The sequence below is a fragment of the Dromaius novaehollandiae genome, chromosome 1, assembly GCF_036370855.1.
Source record: "Dromaius novaehollandiae isolate bDroNov1 chromosome 1, bDroNov1.hap1, whole genome shotgun sequence".
Lineage (NCBI taxonomy): Eukaryota > Metazoa > Chordata > Aves > Casuariiformes > Dromaiidae > Dromaius > Dromaius novaehollandiae.
Genome location: NC_088098.1, coordinates 23398688 through 23420338, shown reverse-complemented (window position 1 = coordinate 23420338; position 21651 = coordinate 23398688). Strand labels below are relative to the sequence as shown.

General features: G+C 53.9%; 2 protein-coding genes and 2 long non-coding RNA genes across 4 annotated transcripts; all 4 read right to left on the bottom strand.

The window, feature by feature from the left end:
• Positions 1 to 304: 304 nt before the first annotated feature.
• On the bottom strand, positions 305 to 1570 carry LOC135327566 (uncharacterized). The gene is made up of 2 exons (XR_010387888.1): positions 1303 to 1570; positions 305 to 710 (listed from the first exon to the last, which is right to left on the bottom strand). It is a non-coding gene; the product is annotated as an uncharacterized LOC135327566 (long non-coding RNA).
• Positions 1571 to 2529: 959 nt separating this feature from the next.
• LOC135327241 (ankyrin repeat domain-containing protein 26-like) lies at positions 2530 to 6337 on the bottom strand. The gene is made up of 6 exons (XM_064505391.1): positions 6257 to 6337; positions 5551 to 5628; positions 4877 to 4989; positions 4256 to 4397; positions 3373 to 3654; positions 2530 to 2835 (listed from the first exon to the last, which is right to left on the bottom strand). The coding sequence occupies exons 3-6, from the start codon at positions 4966 to 4968 to the stop codon at positions 2530 to 2532; spliced, it is 822 nt and encodes a 273-aa protein (XP_064361461.1). The 5' UTR covers positions 4969 to 4989; positions 5551 to 5628; positions 6257 to 6337.
• Positions 6338 to 6552: 215 nt separating this feature from the next.
• On the bottom strand, positions 6553 to 8287 carry LOC135327565 (uncharacterized). The gene is made up of 4 exons (XR_010387887.1): positions 8230 to 8287; positions 7742 to 7795; positions 7540 to 7623; positions 6553 to 6720 (listed from the first exon to the last, which is right to left on the bottom strand). It is a non-coding gene; the product is annotated as an uncharacterized LOC135327565 (long non-coding RNA).
• A 2835-nt stretch (positions 8288 to 11122) lies between these two features.
• LOC135327240 (ankyrin repeat domain-containing protein 7-like) lies at positions 11123 to 18835 on the bottom strand. The gene is made up of 11 exons (XM_064505390.1): positions 18400 to 18835; positions 17029 to 17143; positions 16613 to 16786; positions 16413 to 16519; positions 15533 to 15670; positions 14844 to 14992; positions 14349 to 14382; positions 14178 to 14250; positions 13422 to 13595; positions 13190 to 13274; positions 11123 to 11136 (listed from the first exon to the last, which is right to left on the bottom strand). Exons 1-11 carry the CDS (start codon positions 18600 to 18602, stop codon positions 11123 to 11125), a joined length of 1266 nt encoding a protein of 421 aa, XP_064361460.1. The 5' UTR covers positions 18603 to 18835.
• Between the last annotated feature and the right edge of the window lie 2816 nt (positions 18836 to 21651).

The following is a 21651-nucleotide window of genomic DNA, read 5'->3' as shown; positions in this document are numbered from 1 at the left end:
CCTAGACCACAGGAAGCCTTGTTCTGAAAGGCAGCCGGAGTCAAGTGCCCCAGTATTAGCAAGACCTGAAGTCGAGGCCCCCGTCTTAACACACTCCTGCTTGCGGCCTCCACTGAGGAAGAGGACCCCCGCCTTGCAGCCACAGGCAGCAACAGGCCAGACTCCTGCCAGCGTTCCCCCTTTGGCAGCAGTCTGACAGCTACTATTCTGTAAGAGACACAAGCAGACGGAGCAAGAGGGTACAGCCACATGGGCAGGGCAGGCAAAGTCAGGAGGGGGAACGGAATGAAACAGAGACAGGTACTAGACTGCAAAATTTATTAAGTACCAAGTTGGAACAGAATACTTTCATTTAAATACAGCGTGTTATTATCTACACACCACTCCGTTAAGAGGCAGAAGGCACATTTCCCCAGGCTTCATTCGTCTCAGGATAACCACTCTTAGCTTTCTGGAATGGGGACTTCCTCTGCCCCAGCATCTTCTGCTGGCTCACCACTTCGGCAGGCATGAAACGGCAAACGCAGCTACTTCCAGAGCGGCTGCTCCCTAGCATTTTTGTCCAAGTCAGAGCACATCGTTTTTGGCGGAAACGGCGTGATACTCTTACATTGCCCTGGAAAGTGGCTCCTGGTCTCCGTTTTCTGAGGATCCTTCAGCAGATGCCCAGGCAGAAGCTCCAGCCGATCCAATTTTCAGTTCAGCCATTGCTGAGGAAGGGGGGGCAGCAGAGGGGGGAGAAAATGCCCTATGTTAGTGTCACAGTAGGAAAAGGTAACAAGTCCCCAAACCAAACAAACCCTATTACTCCCAGGAGACAGGCAACTCCATTCACAATGCAAACGGCTTTAATGCAACGGACTTGTGTCCGTCCAGGCAAATGCAAAGAGCTAGAAAGCAACAGCCAGCCGCTCGCTCGGAGATTAAGGACCACTGGGACAGAAGGAATTGCTCTCCGGGGCTACCTGCTTTGAAACAGGCCCAGTCACTGCAAAGCCGTGGCTCTGGAGGAACAATTAACACAAAGAGGTGGGATTATTCAGGGCACTGGGGGGGGGGGGTGTGTGTGTGTGTACAAGCGTGTACACTGTTTTTTCTGTTTTTCTTAAAGGCAACTGCATAAATTCTGTGCCACTATTATTTGGATAAGCAGGAAGTTTTCACATAAAGCTCTAGCTTGGAAAGCTAGTAGAAAACAGCTGTGCTTAGCACAGGAGCTTGACAGCTTTCAAGTAGTTGTGTCCAGAAACTAGGAACGGTCATCTTCCTTCACAACACTGCTAACATATCCTGACAAATTACCTTGCTCAAGTTCTTCAGCGATATTTTTGACCATTCCCGCCGCACCTGGAAGTATATACAGGATACCCTGAAGACCTCAATAGTTACATGCTTGTAGTACTAGCTTCTACAGCCTTTGGAAACCCAGCTGTAATGCAGAATAAGAACGGGAAACATCATCCCCAATACAGTACAGAGAAATTCGTTGTCCACCAAGACGCATTGTGTGGCATTAACTGCATCACAAAGCAATCGCAACTCATCAGTTTTCTCATATTCTGCTTTTTAAAAAGTACAGCAAAAAGCACAATGACTTCACAGCAACCAGGGAAGGTCAGAGATCTATCCACAAGCGCACAAGCAGCACGTTTACACTGTTGACAGCGGGTAAGGCTCGTGATGCCTGCGGTTTTTTCCATCATGATGCACGCCGGGACATCTAGAAGTGACTGTCCAAACAGAGAGCATACAGCTTCTGGGCTTAGGTAGAGAGCAAGCAGTTCAGGCTGAATCCCCGGGGGAATCACCACTAATTCTGAGAGACACACAGGCTCACCTACCAACATACCGACACAGAGAAGAGCCAAAATGCTGCTTAATTTACTCATTACCAAAGGACTCAGGCCAGAACGAGCTGGCTTTCCTTGCAGCAGTCACCTCTTGACGGTTCTTTTTCAGACAGCACTGCTGACTTACTATTTACCCGCGGGGGTTGCCCGAGGGCAGTCATCCGGATCACCCTGTGAGACTCCACGAGACAACGCTCAGAGCCTAGGAACTCCACTTCAGAACATTACCGGCACGGGTACAGGTACGGTACGCCGACACGTCCTTTAAACAGGACCCTTGGTACGCAGGGGGCACCACAGCACTGCGTTAGAATTAGAGTGGCCTGAATACTTCTCAGGGATAAAACAGACGGAAGGGGAGAGCTTGCCCCTGCCTCCACTCTGTGCAAAGGAGGGAACGGATCAGGGCATTCTGTGAAGAATTATGCGCTCCCTTGTCCAACTCTTGCCATGCGGTTCCCAAGCCTCGTGATACGCTGCTCACCATTCTGTGAGGAACGTGCTGTCTCACAGACTGCTAATTCTGGGACACACGCGGACCAGAGGTATTGCCGAGGTTGCAGCATTGTGAGGGTCAGCAGTCACGTTCAGACTACTGGATTGGGTGTCCTGGAGCTAGGATGCTCATTGATGATGCTCATTTTCAGCTTAAAAGCTGAACCTAGCTTATTCATATTCTTTAAAGGTAATTCGAGAATAACATGGGTTTACAATGCCTTACCTCAGCCATATGAGCTTCCACTCGGTCTGCCACAGAGGAAGCATTGCCCACGGGGTTCGTCGTCAAAGAGCGGCTCCTGCAGCACTCGTGACGATGTGCAGCACCAGCTTCCGCAAGCCCCACATTAGCTCTGGCTCGCTGCAGGCGTTTTGTGAGAGCCAATTCATCTTCTAAATCCCTAATTCTCTGCTGCAGTCGGCCTACCGTGGAAGCTTCAGTAGCAGCTCTTATGCGTTCCACTCGGTCCTGGGTGGCTGCCTGTGTCTGAAGCAGAGCATGCAATTTCAAGCCCCAGGAGAGAAGAGAACTTTCCCCCCAGTCTGTATCACACCCCCAACCGGAAGAGCACAACCTTACTCAGGGAGGCAACGGTGCCTCCTCCCTTCCCTCAACGAGGGAGGGCGAAACCCAGAAGCACCACATTACATAATCCTTTTTGTGCGGAAAGAGACACACGCACACACACTCTTAGCGCAACTTCTTTGTTTTCGGTCAAAGCTGGGACTAAGCAACCTCTGTCTCGGCAAGACACTAGTCTCCTTGCAATTCTTCTCTTAGCGCTGTTACCCGATTCCCCAGTGACCTACGTGGGTGGAGAAGATTATTCACAGGATCTCAGAGTGGTTGAGGACAACCATTCAACAAGCTCACACCCTTCAACAACCTCCTGAAGATGTGAAGAGCCCATGACCCCACAGCCCTGACGGCAGAAGCATGAAATACTGAAAAATCACAACAGGAAAGAATGAAGGAATGACAAGGCACAACTGGACCACAGATACCAGGGTGAAGTAAGTTTACCTGCAGAAAGAGATTGACTTCCTGCAGTTTTTGCCTTAGCTCTCGCCCAGCTCTTTGTTCAGCCTCCTTTTTATAGACTTCTACGTGGCTGCGATCCATCATCTTGGCCTCTAAATGACGCCTGAGGACAACCACCTCTTCTTCCAGATGCTGCTTCCTCTTGCGCAGTTTGTCACAGCTCCCATGCAGCCAAGCCAACTCTTCGCGCAAGCCTTCATTTGCTTTTTCTAGCTGCCTCGACCTTCTCCGCTCTGTCGCCAGCCAGTGGGAAAGTTCACGGACCTGTAGACAGGGAAAGGACAGACTCACTTAGCCTCAGCCTCAGACGCTCACAGGAAACCAAATATCCACAGAGCTGGACACCTTCTCCTTTCATCAGAAACAATATCTATCGGGGGGGGAGGGGGCGTTTTGGATGGACAGGGGGTGCGAGGAGTGTTACATATTTGTCACACAGTCAGGTTACTTCAGGACAGAACTCACAAGAGACACATCCTCTTCTTTCCGTGACACTGAAAGCTTCGCCAACAGTGCTCCAGAAAGGAGCTTTTCAAGCAGTGGAGGAAGAAGGCGTGTTCTTTCCAGATCAAAGCGGGAGTTTGTTTTCAAGCGCTTTCAGGAAGTACCAGGTTTCAGTAGGCCCCAAAGGTCAACTAAAACTCCGTCTTCCTCTTTGCTCCTCAGAAATTTACCTTTCCCACACCAGCACCCTGGTATTGCAACGCTTCTTCACTTACCAAAGGATTAGTTAGGCATTTTCAGGGATCACAGGGGAAATCCACTCACTTCGGAACACAGCCACCAGATCATTAACAACAGGAAACAGAATTAAATCATACAGGCTTCCAAAAACAGCAAAAAACCCGAACAAACCAAAGCTCACCTTTGTTCTTAATCTACCAACTTCGCTGCCCCTTCCAGAACGCGTGTCCTCCATTGCGCCCTGGAAATCCGACTGGGACTCACTCTCTCGCCTCTCATACGCCCTCAGTTTCTTCATAGCTCTTTCAAGAAGCCTCCTGGACCTGTGCAGCAAATTAGCACATAAAATAGGAAGCCCAGGGACAGTCAGCCTTTGCGTATACACTTAGGTAAGCAGCATGGATGGGGCTTACCTTGTTTGTAACCTGACTGACAGGCCAGGACTTATGGACCCCCCAAAAACCCAAACCCAAACCAGGGGAAAAAAAATCATTTCCCTCCCACAGATCACTTGCAGGGTCGAAATTTCCTCTGCTCCCATGGAGGTACTCCCTTGGCCTGAAAACAGAGGTGACGGACTTCTGCCTGCCCTCCCTCTCTCCCCACAACAACTGCAGGGCAGCCTGCACTTCCACCTACCTAAAACCGTACGCTCACGTACAGAAGCCACTTGCAAGATCTAACGCAAGGCTTGAAGGTGCTCACAAACTGTTACGTCCTCATAGTCTTAGGGTCAAGTTAAATAAAGCTTGACTCCCAGCCTAGTCCATACTTCTTACAAGTACTAAAAACCCATACTTACCTGTTGCATTCTTTCTGCAGTTCCATGTTTCTTCTCATTTCCTGCTCCAGTCGGGCTTCTGCTGGTCGCTTCCACTCTACCAGCTTCTTCATTGACTTGCTTTTGCTCTCACACTTTCCAAACAGAAAGAAGAAATGGCACACATAACTCAGTAATGGCATCTATAAGCATTAGGTGCAGACAGCGTTCCTCACACAGATGTTGCAGGACGTCTCTCTCTGCTAGCCCAAGGCCGCAGAACTCCAGGGGACAGAATGCCCACGTAAAGGTCAGCACTTCAGTTTTCCCACTGAACAGGCCAATACTGAGGGACAGAAACAGTTGCCTGCCAGCCCCCCCACCTCCCTCCGTCCTGTCCCCCCCCACAAAAGGGAAGGCCACCTGCTACTAGGGGCTCACGGGGAAAAGGTGGAAAAGACCCTGAAGAACAGCTTCCTCAGTCCCTCTGCTACTAGCAGGGGGTACTTATGTAGCCACATCAGTGGAGAGCAGGGCTTCATTTAAAGCTTCAGGAGGAGCTTCAGCCATCAGCAGGCAACGGCCCTTGGAGGAGTTCACCATTACAGAACTCTTGGACGGTTTAGCTGCCCACACACACACACACACACACACCCCCAACTCCCCCAAAAACCTGAAAGACTAGAAGAAGAAATTCACAGCAACCATTGATGTACCTGCTGACTTGGGTCTTCTTCCGAAAGCACGCGTCTTGTCCGTAAGCCAGTGATCAGGTCCTCCAGGCGATTATGAACCTATGGAAGCATTAAAAAAAGCAAAAAAGGCACGCTGACACTTTCCAGACTGAAGCTCACACCTCATTTAAGGGGTATTACCAAAAAGAAGTGCCACAAACATTTCTCCATCTCCCTACTCCTTTACAATCTACCCCCAGTTCCAGTGATCCAGCAGTCTCCCTTCGTTGAGGGCTTGTCTCCACCAACTCAGACCAAGCACACCGAAAATAACACTGCCTAGCAATGTGGGATTCCTTCATTAGTTGCAGCTGCGCATCTTTGGAGTTCCTCAAGTTACTTTACAGATTTACACCTTCCAGCCAAGGAATCCATAGCCACTAAACAGGGAAGGTGCTCAGAGGCCGGGCAACGGAACTCTTGCCACAGTCCGAGGATGCCAGTTAGGGCTCAGCGACAAAGCGCTTGGCACCAAGGCAATTCCACAAGCTAACCTGCAGAATGCCTTTAAGGCAGGAAAGCCATCAGGCAGCTGCGCTTCAGGGGTAAGCACCACAACGGATCGTCTGCAGGCTGCAGGAAATGACTTCCCCTAGGCTCCCCAGGACAATCTCTTCTGAAAATTTCCCCCCCCACACACAGAGCTAGCCTCAGGAGCTCAGGAAAACAAAAGTCATGACTGGCTTACAGAGGCAGAGCCACGCAGCTCTTTCTGAAGAACTTTGATTCTAGCAGTCTGTTGCTGGACTCTGCCTTCCAGGCTGGCGTTTGCAAGTTCAAGCCTTGAAAAGAAACACAGGTCTCGTTATGGGAAGACACAAGAGCACAAATACTGACACAACAGTGGGAAATAACATCATCTAAAGCAAAAGCTTCTCTCAGAATTGTGCATTAACTTGCTGTGATGCAGCAAGGTAATCCTGTTGCTTTTACACTGTCCCAGAAAGCAAAGCCTTGCTTCACCGTGACAGTTCCTTACCGTCCCACTCGTTCTTCCAGAGGTTTTAGGCTAACAGTTCCTGAGGAGGCTTCCAGAAGGTCTTGCAGTTGCTGGGAAACAGCTACCACTTCTCTTTGTTTCTTTTCCAGGGCCGTCTTCAAGTCCTGAGCACAACGCTCGGACTGAACACGCTGTTCTTCCGACTCCTGCAACTGTAAAACCACAACCAGGACCCACGCGAGTCAGCTGCGTTTTCCGTACAGACAAGGCGACTGCTTCGACTCTCAAGTCGTCTCTCCAAAACCCTGCTGCTTCATCCTCTTTCATACTGGCCTCTCCCATCCCCATCTCAATTTCCTACGGGCGGCCGTAAACAACGCCGGAACACCAGGCCTACTCTTTCAATGACTCGTGATGCTCCTAGCGCCCATGTGGTCACTCCTCCACGGGAAGCATCAGCAACCTCCTGCTGTAGCTCTCTGGCCATACCCTAATGAACTAGTTACATGCGTATGAAGAAAAGGGTAGGAACACGGACTACGTTCTTCCTTTCACTCACTGCATCAGTCTTCAGAGTGAGCTCAAAGATAAGCAATTTTGCCCACCACCAGCAGGCGCCTGCACAACTGAAGACCTCTAGCTATCCTGGTCACCTGAGGACATCTAATCTGTTGGCATCTCTTCACGAGGGTTGCTGTTTCCTAATTCATTAAAAAAGGGCTTAGTATTAGTGGGCTTGAGCAGTTTTTCTTCTCTTTTAAGACAATGCAAAATGTGCTGTCCTGCACAGCAAGAGCTAGGGTCTGACTGCAGATATTACTCTGACCATCAAAGCCAGGGCTTCCTACTTCCAACCCAGGGCTTTCGTCCTTTGCGCAGTTCTTCCATTTCACAAAGGGAAAGAAATGAATTCTGCAATACTTCTGAAGTATATCTGGAATCTGCTACTCTCTGCAGTCTCCCTCCTGCACTCATTTGGGAATAACAGCTCCCTTTACACTAACATCTTCACGGGTCTTTAACACAGTCACCTGTCCGTCGTACTGGAAATCTGTATCTGTTCGTGTGGCAGCAGCCTCGTGTCCTGCACGCTTCTCTCTCGCATCTGCGGACACCTGGTTGAGTGAGAACACAAACAAGCAGAGAGTGGGGCAAGGAGTTTCCACAAACACTTCAGCATCAAGCTGCAGGTGTCATACCCAAGCACGACTTGGATCGTCACTTAAGCATTACCTGCCGTTTCACTGCTGGTTCTGCACTCACGCATGCCGTCAAGGCAGGCAGGCTCTGGAAGTATAACAGGCCTTTCAGAACCCAAAACAGTGCTCCAAGCCTACACTGATTTTTTTTGTTGTGCTTACTGCTTGGCTGCACGGTTCCAAAAACACTCATTTCATTGGGTACCGTGGCAAAGAAGCAGCAACCCTCCCAAGCACTTGCAGAGCCAGAATCTGTACTCTTTCAGTGTTACACTGGAAATCACATTCAAAGGCCAGTTCCTATGAGACCTAGGACATCAGCAGACCCTACTTAGGCACAGTCCTGACTGAACAGCTTGCACAGAGCAGAAGCTGCTCAAGTTCACAGGAGCAGACACATGGCAGAAGCAGCCAAAGGGGTACTGAGCCTCATCAGCGCTAGGGCCCATGTCCTAAACAAGCTCCCAAGCAGTTCCCCCCACGGGGACCCGAGGACCCCACTGCGCCTCTCACTGAAAGCACCTCAGAAAACGAAGGAAAGTCCCTGTCTTCCTCCTGCTTCACTCCTGCTGCCGACGTAACACCTACAAAGGAAGGGAGAAATGACACACCACGAGTCCTTCTTTCACTCTGCTGCTCCCCCCCCGTCAGGCAAGCCCTGCAGCCATGAGTCGGATAACCCTTCAACTACAGAGGAAAAACAGCACTGTCATTCCCCCCCCAGCCCCACCAAGGTGCTCTCGACGCTTCCCAGGTCCTTCTTTGCAGCAGAAGATGCCCAAGCTCAGCATGACACCTCCCACGGCTACAATAAACACTCAACAGATGGTCGGGTAGCATCCAAACGAGGCTCTGGCATGCCAGAGTCCTGGAGTAGGGAGGTTTGGGGGCATCTCCCCTCCAAACTAGGGCTCCAGAGTTTGGCACTCACAATCCCTTTGCACGGTAGAAGAGGAACCCTCAAAGCACTAGCCAAAACATCCTCACATGTGCAGGAAGTCACCAAGGAGCAACGCTCCTTGCACTCCAGCACTACCACAGAACATCTCCCACAGTTGACTTTCCCTACCCTCAACCTTCCCCCCAGCACTGGCTGGCAAGGGGAAAACTGGGGGCTGCACCATCTCACAAGCAGATCACCACTTCCGTTCACTGACGCAGCACAACTAGCAAAGAAACAAAGGGGATCAATGTTTATTAACTCACCTCTCACACCAGCAGGGGCTTCTGCAGCATTCGCAACTTGAGGCTGCTGGTGCTCCTCCTCTCCCTCCCCTTCAGGTGACTCCTCCTAGAAGAGGCCAGCCAAAAGAGTGAGAAAGAACAGAAACAAGCATCCTCTGCACAGGCAATCCACACCTTCCAAAATACTCCTCTTCTCGGCACCCACGCAGGGAAAAGTTCTGACTTCTCTTCTACGAGGCCTGCGGTTTTTCCTCAGGAACCTCTTTGAGTAGACAGCAATACCCAACGTCCCAAACGTCCTGCTCCAGTTCTGCAAAGCCCCTGACAAGCACTGCCTGCACACAGTCTGACCCTGGCCTCACCTAGGTTACAACAGCCAGGAGCGCACACACCCTTTCCCCCTCCTTTGCACCAAGGAAAACCAACGGCTGCCTGCTTCTCAGACAACCTTAGTCAAGCCTCCTTCTCTTTCCTCACTTTCACACTTCAACCCAAAACAGTGCTCCAAGCCTACACTGATTTTTTTTGGTTGTGCTTACTACTTGGCTGCACGGTTCCAAAAACACTCATTTCATTGGGTACCGTGGCAAAGAAGCAGCAACCCTCCCAAGCACTTGCAGAGCCAGAATCTGTACTCTTTCAGTGTTACACTAGAAATCACATTCAAAGGCCAGTTCCTATGAGACCTAGGACATCAGCAGACCCTACTTAGGCACAGTCCTGACTGAACAGCTTGCACAGAGCAGAAGCTGCTCAAGTTCACAGGAGCAAACACATGGCAGAAGCGGCCAAAGAGGGAACTGAGCCTCATCAGCGCTAGGGCCCACGTCCAAAGCAAACTCCCGAGCGGTTCCCCCCGCCACCGGGGATCCCACTGCGCCCCTCACTGAAAGCACCTCAGAATCCCACGGAGAGTCGCTGTCTTCCTCCTGCTTCACTCCTGCTGCCGACGTAACACCTACAAAGGAAGGGAGAAATGACTGCTGCTCTCCTCCATCAGGCAACCTCTCCCCCACCAGGCCACCACTTCCGTTCACTGACGCAGCACAACTAGCAAAGAAACAAAGGGGATCAATGTTTATTAACTCACCTCTCACACCAGCAGGGGCTTCTGCAGCATTTGCAGCTGGAGGACCACCAGCAGCCTCCTCTCCCTCCCCTTCAGGTGACTCCTCCTAGAAGAGGCCAGCCAAAAGAGTGAGAAAGAACAGAAACAAGCATCCTCTGCACAGGCAATCCACACCTTCCAAAACACTCCTCTTCTCGGCACCCACGCAGGGAAAAGTTCTGACTTCTCTTCTACGAGGCCTGCGGTTTTTCCTCAGGAACCTCTTTGAGTAGACAGCAATACCCAACGTCCCAAACGTCCTGCTCCAGTTCTGCAAAGCCCCTGACAAGCACTGCCTGCACACAGTCTGACCCTGGCCTCACCTAGGTTACAACAGCCAGGAGCGCACACACCCTTTCCCCCTCCTTTGCACCAAGGAAAACCAACGGCTGCCTGCTTCTCAGACAACCTTAGTCAAGCCTCCTTCTCTTTCCTCACTTTCACACTTCAACCCAAAACAGTGCTCCAAGCCTACACTGATTTTTTTTGGTTGTGCTTACTACTTGGCTGCACGGTTCCAAAAACACTCATTTCATTGGGTACCGTGGCAAAGAAGCAGCAACCCTCCCAAGCACTTGCAGAGCCAGAATCTGTACTCTTTCAGTGTTACACTAGAAATCACATTCAAAGGCCAGTTCCTATGAGACCTAGGACATCAGCAGACCCTACTTAGGCACAGTCCTGACTGAACAGCTTGCACAGAGCAGAAGCTGCTCAAGTTCACAGGAGCAAACACATGGCAGAAGCGGCCAAAGAGGGAACTGAGCCTCATCAGCGCTAGGGCCCACGTCCAAAGCAAACTCCCGAGCGGTTCCCCCCGCCACCGGGGATCCCACTGCGCCCCTCACTGAAAGCACCTCAGAATCCCACGGAGAGTCGCTGTCTTCCTCCTGCTTCACTCCTGCTGCCGACGTAACACCTACAAAGGAAGGGAGAAATGACTGCTGCTCTCCTCCATCAGGCAACCTCTCCCCCACCAGGCCACCACTTCCGTTCACTGACGCAGCACAACTAGCAAAGAAACAAAGGGGATCAATGTTTATTAACTCACCTCTCACACCAGCAGGGGCTTCTGCAGCATTCGCAGCTGGAGGACCACCAGCAGCCTCCTCTCCCTCCCCTTCAGGTGACTCCTCCTAGAAGAGGCCAGCCAAAAGAGTGAGAAAGAACAGAAACAAGCATCCTCTGCACAGGCAATCCACACCTTCCAAAATACTCCTCTTCTCGGCACCCACGCAGGGAAAAGTTCTGACTTCTCTTCTACGAGGCCTGCGGTTTTTCCTCAGGAACCTCTTTGAGTAGACAGCAATACCCAACGTCCCAAACGTCCTGCTCCAGTTCTGCAAAGCCCCTGACAAGCACTGCCTGCACACAGTCTGACCCTGGCCTCACCTAGGTTACAACAGCCAGGAGCGCACACACCCTTTCCCCCTCCTTTGCACCAAGGAAAACCAACGGCTGCCTGCTTCTCAGACAACCTTAGTCAAGCCTCCTTCTCTTTCCTCACTTTCACACTTCAACCCAAAACAGTGCTCCAAGCCTACACTGATTTTTTTTGGTTGTGCTTACTACTTGGCTGCACGGTTCCAAAAACACTCATTTCATTGGGTACCGTGGCAAAGAAGCAGCAACCCTCCCAAGCACTTGCAGAGCCAGAATCTGTACTCTTTCAGTGTTACACTAGAAATCACATTCAAAGGCCAGTTCCTATGAGACCTAGGACATCAGCAGACCCTACTTAGGCACAGTCCTGACTGAACAGCTTCCACAGAGCAGAAGCTGCTCAAGTTCACAGGAGCAAACACATGGCAGAAGCGGCCAAAGAGGGAACTGAGCCTCATCAGCGCTAGGGCCCACGTCCAAAGCAAACTCCCGAGCGGTTCCCCCCGCCACCGGGGATCCCACTGCGCCCCTCACTGAAAGCACCTCAGAATCCCACGGAGAGTCGCTGTCTTCCTCCTGCTTCACTCCTGCTGCCGACGTAACACCTACAAAGGAAGGGAGAAATGACTGCTGCTCTCCTCCATCAGGCAACCTCTCCCCCACCAGGCCACCACTTCCGTTCACTGACGCAGCACAACTAGCAAAGAAACAAAGGGGATCAATGTTTATTAACTCACCTCTCACACCAGCAGGGGCTTCTGCAGCATTCGCAACTTGAGGCTGCTGGTGCTCCTCCTCTCCCTCCCCTTCAGGTGACTCCTCCTAGAAGAGGCCAGCCAAAAGAGTGAGAAAGAACAGAAACAAGCATCCTCTGCACAGGCAATCCACACCTTCCAAAATACTCCTCTTCTCGGCACCCACGCAGGGAAAAGTTCTGACTTCTCTTCTACGAGGCCTGCGGTTTTTCCTCAGGAACCTCTTTGAGTAGACAGCAATACCCAACGTCCCAAACGTCCTGCTCCAGTTCTGCAAAGCCCCTGACAAGCACTGCCTGCACACAGTCTGACCCTGGCCTCACCTAGGTTACAACAGCCAGGAGCGCACACACCCTTTCCCCCTCCTTTGCACCAAGGAAAACCAACGGCTGCCTGCTTCTCAGACAACCTTAGTCAAGCCTCCTTCTCTTTCCTCACTTTCACACTTCAACCCAAAACAGTGCTCCAAGCCTACACTGATTTTTTTTGGTTGTGCTTACTACTTGGCTGCACGGTTCCAAAAACACTCATTTCATTGGGTACCGTGGCAAAGAAGCAGCAACCCTCCCAAGCACTTGCAGAGCCAGAATCTGTACTCTTTCAGTGTTACACTAGAAATCACATTCAAAGGCCAGTTCCTATGAGACCTAGGACATCAGCAGACCCTACTTAGGCACAGTCCTGACTGAACAGCTTGCACAGAGCAGAAGCTGCTCAAGTTCACAGGAGCAAACACATGGCAGAAGCGGCCAAAGAGGGAACTGAGCCTCATCAGCGCTAGGGCCCACGTCCAAAGCAAACTCCCGAGCGGTTCCCCCCGCCACCGGGGATCCCACTGCGCCCCTCACTGAAAGCACCTCAGAATCCCACGGAGAGTCGCTGTCTTCCTCCTGCTTCACTCCTGCTGCCGACGTAACACCTACAAAGGAAGGGAGAAATGACTGCTGCTCTCCTCCATCAGGCAACCTCTCCCCCACCAGGCCACCACTTCCGTTCACTGACGCAGCACAACTAGCAAAGAAACAAAGGGGATCAATGTTTATTAACTCACCTCTCACACCAGCAGGGGCTTCTGCAGCATTCGCAGCTGGAGGACCACCAGCAGCCTCCTCTCCCTCCCCTTCAGGTGACTCCTCCTAGAAGAGGCCAGCCAAAAGAGTGAGAAAGAACAGAAACAAGCATCCTCTGCACAGGCAATCCACACCTTCCAAAATACTCCTCTTCTCGGCACCCACGCAGGGAAAAGTTTCACTTTCACACTTCAAACCACTATCACATCTTACTAGGCTGCAGTAGCTCTTCACAGACAACATCTGCGACAGTCTCTCAAAGGTCACTGAAAGAAACAGAGCCCGCTTAAAAATCAAACATGCCTGCATCTCCAGCAGTACAGGGGGGGTTTCAGCACCAGAATCGGATTCTTCATCACAGCCCACTCCCAACGCCAAACACCTCATCTGGATAAACAAACAAACAGGAAAAAAGAGAGGGGAAACAGGCGGTGTGAGATCACGCACAAGCCTGGAATGCCATCCGCATCAGGCAGCAGAAAAAAAGACCCGCTTGAGCAACTGCCCCCCCAAGCACACTTGAGGAACCTGACAAGGAGGAAGGGAGAGCCAGGGCATGAAGCATTTCTGCAGATTTTGATCAATAAATGCCCTTCTTCCATATCCGTCACAATTCTATCACCAAAGTTACTGGAAACAAAGAGCAAGGTCTGGAGGACAAAAGAATAGGCAGTCTAGGAGCTGATCAACTTTCACGGTCTAGAAATCTGACTCAGATGAGGAAAACCATGTGGTCGTTTTTCTTGTCACCTACTGCTCTTTCCCCCCACAACAGCAAGACTGCTGCATGCTCTGCTGCGGCTACAAGTCTTGCAGGAAACAGCTCACAGCAGCAGAAAGGGTGCAGGCAGGAGACCGCTTTGCGGGAGGAAACCACCTGCCTGGAAACGTGCTTTCGCTCAAATCCAGACAGGTCCTCCCTGCAAGTCAGTCGTTTCGTGGGAAATGTTGCCTGGTGAGGCACTTTACCTTGGCAGCTAAACAGCGTCTTTCTTTCTCACAAGCAGGAAGGCTGTCATCACTCTCCTCTTCCTCCATCAGGCTTGAAAAGAAAAGGCAAGAAGGACCGCGTCTCTCTCCCGTCTTTCCTCTTTTTAGGCAGGTTAAAGTATTTGGGAAAAGGTACTGTTCAACTCTCACCTTACAAAGTAGCCATGCGAAATGTCGTCTCTCACTGTTCAAATAGCAATTGGCATGATTAATTCTTAGCACCTTTGAATGTCAACAGTGCCTACAGGCATGTAACATGGACAATTCCACAGGCCTACCTGGAGTGAAACAGCCATGCGAGACAGCACGAACAAAAGCATGCCCCAAACCACCGATTTTTTTTTTTTTTTTTTTTTTTTTAAGAAAAAAAGGAAAGCCCCTGTCTATAAACATGGGGAAATCCAACAGGCAACAACCCTCCGAATGGACGGCTAACACACTAATTATAGAAGCACCCTCACAGCCTCGCAAGACATGGGTCCAGTCAGCAACACAGAAGCGCATTTACAAAACTTTAGTGGAGGCCTCAGATGGAGTAGCACACAAAGTCAGTGCTGAACACAATAAGCTTCAACAACACAAGCCACCAAAAGAAAAGGCCGTGGGGATTTTCCTCCTCAGCTCCTCCACGGTTAGGGATCCTACCTCCGCCAGCCAGAGCACAGGCACCCAATGCAAAGCCAGCAGCTCCTGCTCCAGGAGGCGTGCTAAGCACTGGCATGCCTCTTGTGCCGCCTGCAGAAGCTTCTCCCGCATTTTTCTTCTCTGTGCAGTCTGCCAGGTGTTGACTAACACTGTGTACAGAAAGAAAGGAAATACCGTCACTAAGAACAGCAGCATCCTTGCATACACCGCTTCTAGAATACAAATAGCCATTTATTCTCCATCCTACGCCTATTCAGAGCCAACTGGTAAGGTCGCACACACATGCTAGTTACACACACCCAGGCCCCCTTCTTTCCTGCTTCCCTCCATACAGGCTAGGAGAAAGGGAGAAGAAATGAGCTCTAGATTTGGGGTCAAGCGCTGGTCTGGGCAGGGGCTTATATACACTTCACTTGGCAAAGACACACTTTTCAGACTTTGCGTTGCTCGGACGTGAGCTCAGCATTGCAAACTTGAAACCTAACGGAGCATTTTGGGTGGAAGTCGAGGAAAATTTCCCAATTCACACTTGACACGGGAGCAACACGTACCAGAAGATTCCATCTCGCCCAGCTTCAGCAAAGGTCTCCGTGCATCACTAAACCTTGCTGCTGTTACCAAGCGTGCCCTTAAGCCAACACGCACATCCAGACAACTTAGCAACTCTGACGGTGACCTAAAGCACTTACTGAGCGTGCCCAGAAGTAGCAGCATAATCTTCTGCTGTCCGTCCCAGAATGTCTTTCTGGGAAAGATCAGCACTGTAGCCAAGAAGAACTTCTATGATGCTCATGTCCCCAGCAGAAGCAGCAAGCATAAGAGGGGTCCTAGAGCATCCAAAAGATGAGAGGAAATGTATCAGCCGATACACACGTTTCACTGCCATTACTTTCATCCCTGTTTGCTCCCCAAACAACTACTTCCCCCTTTCCCACAGGCAGAAGGAAAGCAAAGCCAACTACACGGAAGCACAGGAGAACTCGGGTCGGAAGGGGCCTCGAGACCGCTCGCGGCCAAACACCACCCCAAAGCACGCGCAGCTACGAGGCCACACCGGGTTGCTCAGCGCTTTACTCGGTCTGGTCTTCCAAGCCGCCAAGCAGGGAGGCTGCACAACCTCCTCGCGCAACCCGTTCCGACATGTCACCGTCCTCACGGCAAAGAAGATTCTCCTCACATCCACTTGGAACCTCTCTCGTCTCAATGCGCACCCGTTGTCAAAGCGAGTGTCAGGACAGAGAGACAACGCTGCCCGCGAGACAGCATTTACATACCAACTACGCCTGGGCTGTAAAAACCCGCTCCTGCCTAACAGCAATGCTGCCGAACTAACGGCAAGTTCCCTGCCTCGTGGCGACCAGACACAATGCTTTCTGGCAGTCCTCAAGGCGGAAGGCGTCCAGTGAGGCATGACAGCAGCCAAGCGCAGAGCACTTTTCAAAAGCCACGCAGAGGGAACTGCTTCTCTGTGGCTACTTGTGCCTTTTAGAGGCTCACGCCCACGCCTCTCCTCAGTCAAACTTGAAGAATACTCAGGAGACCCACACCCTGTTGTGACGAGCCCTTCACCTTTCAGGCTGATCTCGAGTGTGCACGTCAGCTCCTTTTCTAAGCAGGAACTCCACCATCTCTTTGTGATGCTCGGACACGGCAAGAGCGAGGGGCGTGTATCCCACCTGAAAGCATAAATCCCCCCCAGTTAGAAAAACACAGAGAAGTGAAGCAACTTTTGCTTTCCAAGAGACGCCTTACCCACATTCTACGCTTACCTTATTCTGCGCATCAATATGGGCATTGTGCTCCAGTAACTGCCCTGCTAGAGAGGTGTTAGGAGCAAGGGCAGCGAGGTGAAGGGCAGTGTTGCCGAGAGCATCTGCAAGATTAGGGTCGGCACCATGCGCTAGCAGAATGGCGACACATTGTTCTTGCTGGCACTGTACCGCCTGGAAACAACACCGGGAAAAAGAAACATTTCCAGCAACTACGTTTCCCTCTGTCACAACTCCCACCGCTTGCCAACCTCAGAAAACAAGAACGCGGTCAAAGATTAGGTACCGGATGCCTATTCGGCACCAAGCACAACGCGATCTCCACCCATACCCAGGTCACGAATCACCCAAGAGATGGATCGCTCAGTGCTTAACTTCTAAGTCCTACCTACAACAGCATCACATACTCCACGTACCTTCATCAGTGGCGATCTCTCAAAATTATCACGAGGATTGAGCTTGCACTTCCTCTCTACTAAGTACGAAACAACCTCCGCATGTCCATTAGCGCAAGCAAGATGCAGAGGTGTCCTAGAAAGTAAATATATTACATTAACACAGACAGAGAGAAAGCTGAAGAGACCGCTCCTGCCTATGTCACGTGTGTAGGGCCACTGCTTTCCGGTTCCAAAAAACAAGCTTAGAAAAAGTTTCTCATCCCTTCAGCAATGACGGCAGTTGCACGCCCAAAGGCAGAGACCGGCTAGGAAACATCCACCTCACCCCCCCCCACTCGTTTATGAAGACGACGTTCACTCCGCTCCGCACCCGGCTCCCTGCGGACGCAGTCCTGCGCCCAGGCACAGGATTCTTCCCGCACAGCCTCAGGCTGCCGCTCTGAAACTGCTGCCCTCCATCCCTCTGCCCAGGCAACTGGCCGCTGCCTCCAGCAGCACTACGCACACCGCCCAGCAAGGACGACCAAGGCTCGGGCGCCTTAAGCCTGCGGCAAGGGAACCTCGAGCTTCCGCCAGCATCGCTCACGTGACAACACCGTGCCAGAGGCTAAGGAGATGGGTTGCAGGACACCATCACATCAGCCCCGCGCTGTGCTTTTCGGGAATTCGTGCCTTCTCTCCTTCCCCCGAGCTTACTACTGCAGCAAACACGAGGACGCGCTCACTCCCAAGGGCCCTCGGCAACACCTGGCAAACCAGAGAGCAGAAACCTTCCCCCTCGACCCTGTCATGCCGACAGCAGCAGAGCAGCCCTCTGTCTTGCCCCCAGCTGTGACTGCCCTTCTCACACAGCGTCCACCCCGAGGGAGCACGACTGCCTTTCCACCAGCCCTCACCAGCTGAAGGAAACGGCACTTCCTGCCTTCCTTCCAGGCAAAGCCGTGCCGTGCTGTGCCGCGCCTGGAAGACAGGAGGCCCTTCAAACTGCCAAACGCCTCAGCTCAAACCACCGCAGCCGACGCGGCTACGAAGGATCCCGCGAGCACCTCGAGAGGGCTGCTGCCACGCAGGCAGCACAGGCGACGCTGCGGGAGAGGCCGCTCGCAAAACCTGCCCCCTCGTTTCCGCCCTCCTCAGCCTCGCCTCGCCTCGCCTCGCCCAGCAAAGGAGACCTCTCTGCCGGCAGCACGGGCCCGCCGCAGCCTCGCAGCTGCGCCGGCGCCTCCGGGCACGCGGCCGGGCCGCCGCCGCCGCCGCCCCCTCCGCCCGCCGCCGCGGCCACAGCCGGCACCGCCGCCGCGGCCCGGCCCTCGCGGCCGCCCCTCGCGCCGCCCCCACGCTCGCGGCACCGCCCAGAGCCCGGCCCGCGGGCGCCACCGCCCCCCTCACCGCTTCGCCTGGTCCCGCCCGTTGAGGCCGGGTCTCAGCAGCCACCGTGGCCGCCGCACCTGCGCCAGGTCGCCGCTGGCGGCCGCGCGGTGCAGCTTGCCCAGCTCATTCTCGCGGAGCTCGTAGGCGGCGCCCATGCAGGGCAGGGAAGCGCTGCCGCGCGCAGGCGGCCCCTTGCCGAAGAGCCCCAGGAGCCTCTTCATGCTGCAGCAGGGACGCAGACACGGACACGGCCCCGCCTCGGGCGGGGGCAGAGGAGCCGAGCCCCGGTGGGCCGCGGGGCTGGGGGCACCGGGCTCGCAGTCCCCGGGCCGGGGCCGGGGCCGGGGCCGAGGGCAGGGCGCAGCGAGGCTCCGAGAGAGGCGCCCAGCGAGGACGCGCCGGTGCTGCGGCAGCAGCGGCCACACGCTGAGGGCGCTGCCTCCAGAGGCCGATGCGCAACAGCCGCGGCGAGGGCGCTCGGGGGCGTCACAGGGCGCCGCGTGACGCCGCGGGGGCGGGGCTCCGGGCGGGCCGGCGGCGAGTCGGCGCTGCCGCCGCCTGCGGGGCGCGGCCGGGGCGGGGGGCGGCGCTGGGAGCGCCTCGCAGGGCTCCGGCGCTGGGGGTTCCCTCCCTGTAGGGGACGAGGCCCAAGTAACAGCACTGTGAACTCGAGCAGCTGCTCCTGGGACCAGAGCCCCAGGGAGGGTCCCAGGCTCACTCCCCTTGGCTCATTGGTGCCACTGCCCTGAGCCGACGTGTGTCTCAGCCACTCCTGAGACTGGGCTGAGAGAAGGTTCCAGAAGCCCAGGAGCTGGCACAAAAAAACAGGCGCACGTAGGAGCCCTGGGTGGGTGGTTTCTCTCTACACTGAACACTGCTGTTGGCAGGTCCAGTGCTGGATCCACAACTGGCAATTCGCTCTCGCTCTCTTGCTTGCTTTCGGGCTTGCTTTCCTTTTCACACAGTTAAGGCCACCTTGGTTCCCCATAAAGCCGCAGAGCTGAGGCAGGTATAATTGTTAGAGGACCAATGTCCGCCGAATATTTGTTCCATTAAGGTTGATGTGTATGAACGGACCTTGAGTGCCGTTTCGCCCTCAATCCATACCGAGGGGATTTGCAAACCTGGGTCACCCTCCCCCCCTTGTAGGTGGGACGTGACACTGCCCCAAGGCAGCGCCTGTGCTTGCATCCAGGCGAGGCCCCAGTAGCAGAGGACGTGCAGCCTCCTTTCCGGGTGCTGGAGGTTCACGCGCGCACAGAAACGCGCTCCCTCAGCTCTGCAGACTCGCCAGCACCCCTGCGCTTGCAGCTCCTGGCAGCGTCAGCTCGGCCTCTCAGCCTGCCCGCTGCCTGTGCCCAGAGCTGGGGCCGCCTGCTCGCTGGCCAGCCCGGCTGAAAGTCTGCTAGCGAACTGCGCACGCCCCTGTGGGCGCCCGGCGGCTCCGGGGAAATAGAAACACGCTGGTCCCCGCAAAGGCTCCAGAAAGCAGGCAACGTGGTTTCTTCAAACACCTCAGCTGCTACTGCTGTTCCTCGGTTTGGGCCCTTCTTGCCAGGCTTTCACTGCTGCTCCTCCTGTTTGTAAATGGAGGCTTGGGGATTTGGGGCTCCTGGTGTTTTCTTGGTTCCTGCAGCTCCCGGCTCCCCTCTCGTAGCCGTGAAGGCAGAGACGATTGCGACAGAGCCTCCCTGAGCAGTTCTTCGCCTTGAGGAGCGGGAGAATTTGGGTGCAGCGATGCCTGGCGAGAGGGCCCTTGCCTCCGCTCTCCTGCCTTGAGGCCGCGCTTGTTTGGGCCTGGAGCGGCCTGTGACTGCTGCTCCTGCGAGGGTTTGCAGAGCGCTGCCCTTCCTGAGGCCCTGGCGCCCTTTGTCCTGGCTCCTTTGCTGCTGAGTACAGAAAACGGTGTTTAGGTTCTCCTTGTTGCCGGTGCGTTGGCAGAGGAGCCTGCTGAGCTGTTGCTGAGATGGATGAGGCTTCCCGCCGGGCTTCAGCGCTGCAATTGCAGAGTCACGGGAGGGCTGAGGTCGGGAGGGGCTGCGGGAGGTGCTCTGGGCCAGGCCCCTGCTGCAAGCAGGCTCATGCAGAGCAGGTTGCTCAGGGCTGTGTGCAGCCGGGGTTTGAGTGTCTCCGAGGATGGAGGCTCCAGCCCCTCTCTGGGCACTAACAGGCCCTGAGCAGCCTGTGCCGGGGGCTGGTTACCAGCGCTGGCCTGAACCCCAACCCAACCTGCGCTCTGACTTCCTGGCCCGACCTCGGACCTGCTGCACCAGCTCTAACTTCCCTGGCGACCGGGGCTGCCGGCTGAGCCTGGCTGCCACCGCTGAGACTGCCCTGCTCCCTCACTTGCCTACGGTGGGGCTGGGCCTTGGCTGGCGAGGCCCCTGCCCTGGTAGCCACGTCACCACCCTCAGCTCCCGGCTCCCCATCCCTGCTGGAGCAGCCGGCCCTGGCCGCTCCCGGACCACCCTCCCCGCAAAAGAAGCTTTCCTTATGTTTAAATGGAGTTTCCCCTATTTCAGTTTGTGCCCATTGCTTCCTGGCCTTTCCTGGGCACCACTGAGAAGAGCCTGGCTCTGCCTTCTTCACCACCCCCCCCACCCCAATCAGGTATTCCCACAGGGATTTATTTATACAGAGTAAGATGCCCCCGGAGCCGCCTCTTCTTCAGGCTGAGCAGGCCCAGCTCTCGCAGCCTCTCCAGGCAGGGCAGGTGCTCCAAGCCCCTGATCATCTTTGTGGCCCTTCACTGCATGTGCCACCTCATCCTCCACTTACCTTGCCTGAACTTCATCAGTTTGTCTAGGAGGATGTTAGGGGAGACAGTGCTGGCAGCCTTGCTGAAGGCAAGATAAACGCTCTCCCCTGCTCTGCCCTTGGCCAGAGAGTTTGTCGCTTTGTCGTAGAAGGCTCTCAGGTTGGTCAGGCATGGTTTCCTCCTTTGTAAAACCATGCAGGATCACCTGAAGCACGTTGCGCAGGGCCCCATCCAGATGGCTTTTGAACATCTCCAAGGATGGAGACTCCACAATCTCTCTGGGCCACCTGTTCCAGTACTCGGTCATCCTCACCGTAAAAAAGTCGTTCCTTATGTTCAGATGCAACTGTGTTTCAGTTTCTGCCCTTTGCCTCTCATCCTACCACTAGGCACCACTGAAAAAAGTCTGACCCCATCTTCCTTACACCCTCCCTTCAGATATTTATAAACATTGGTAAGATCCCGCCTCAAGTCTTCTCTTCTCCAGGCAGAACAATGCCAGCTCTCGCAGC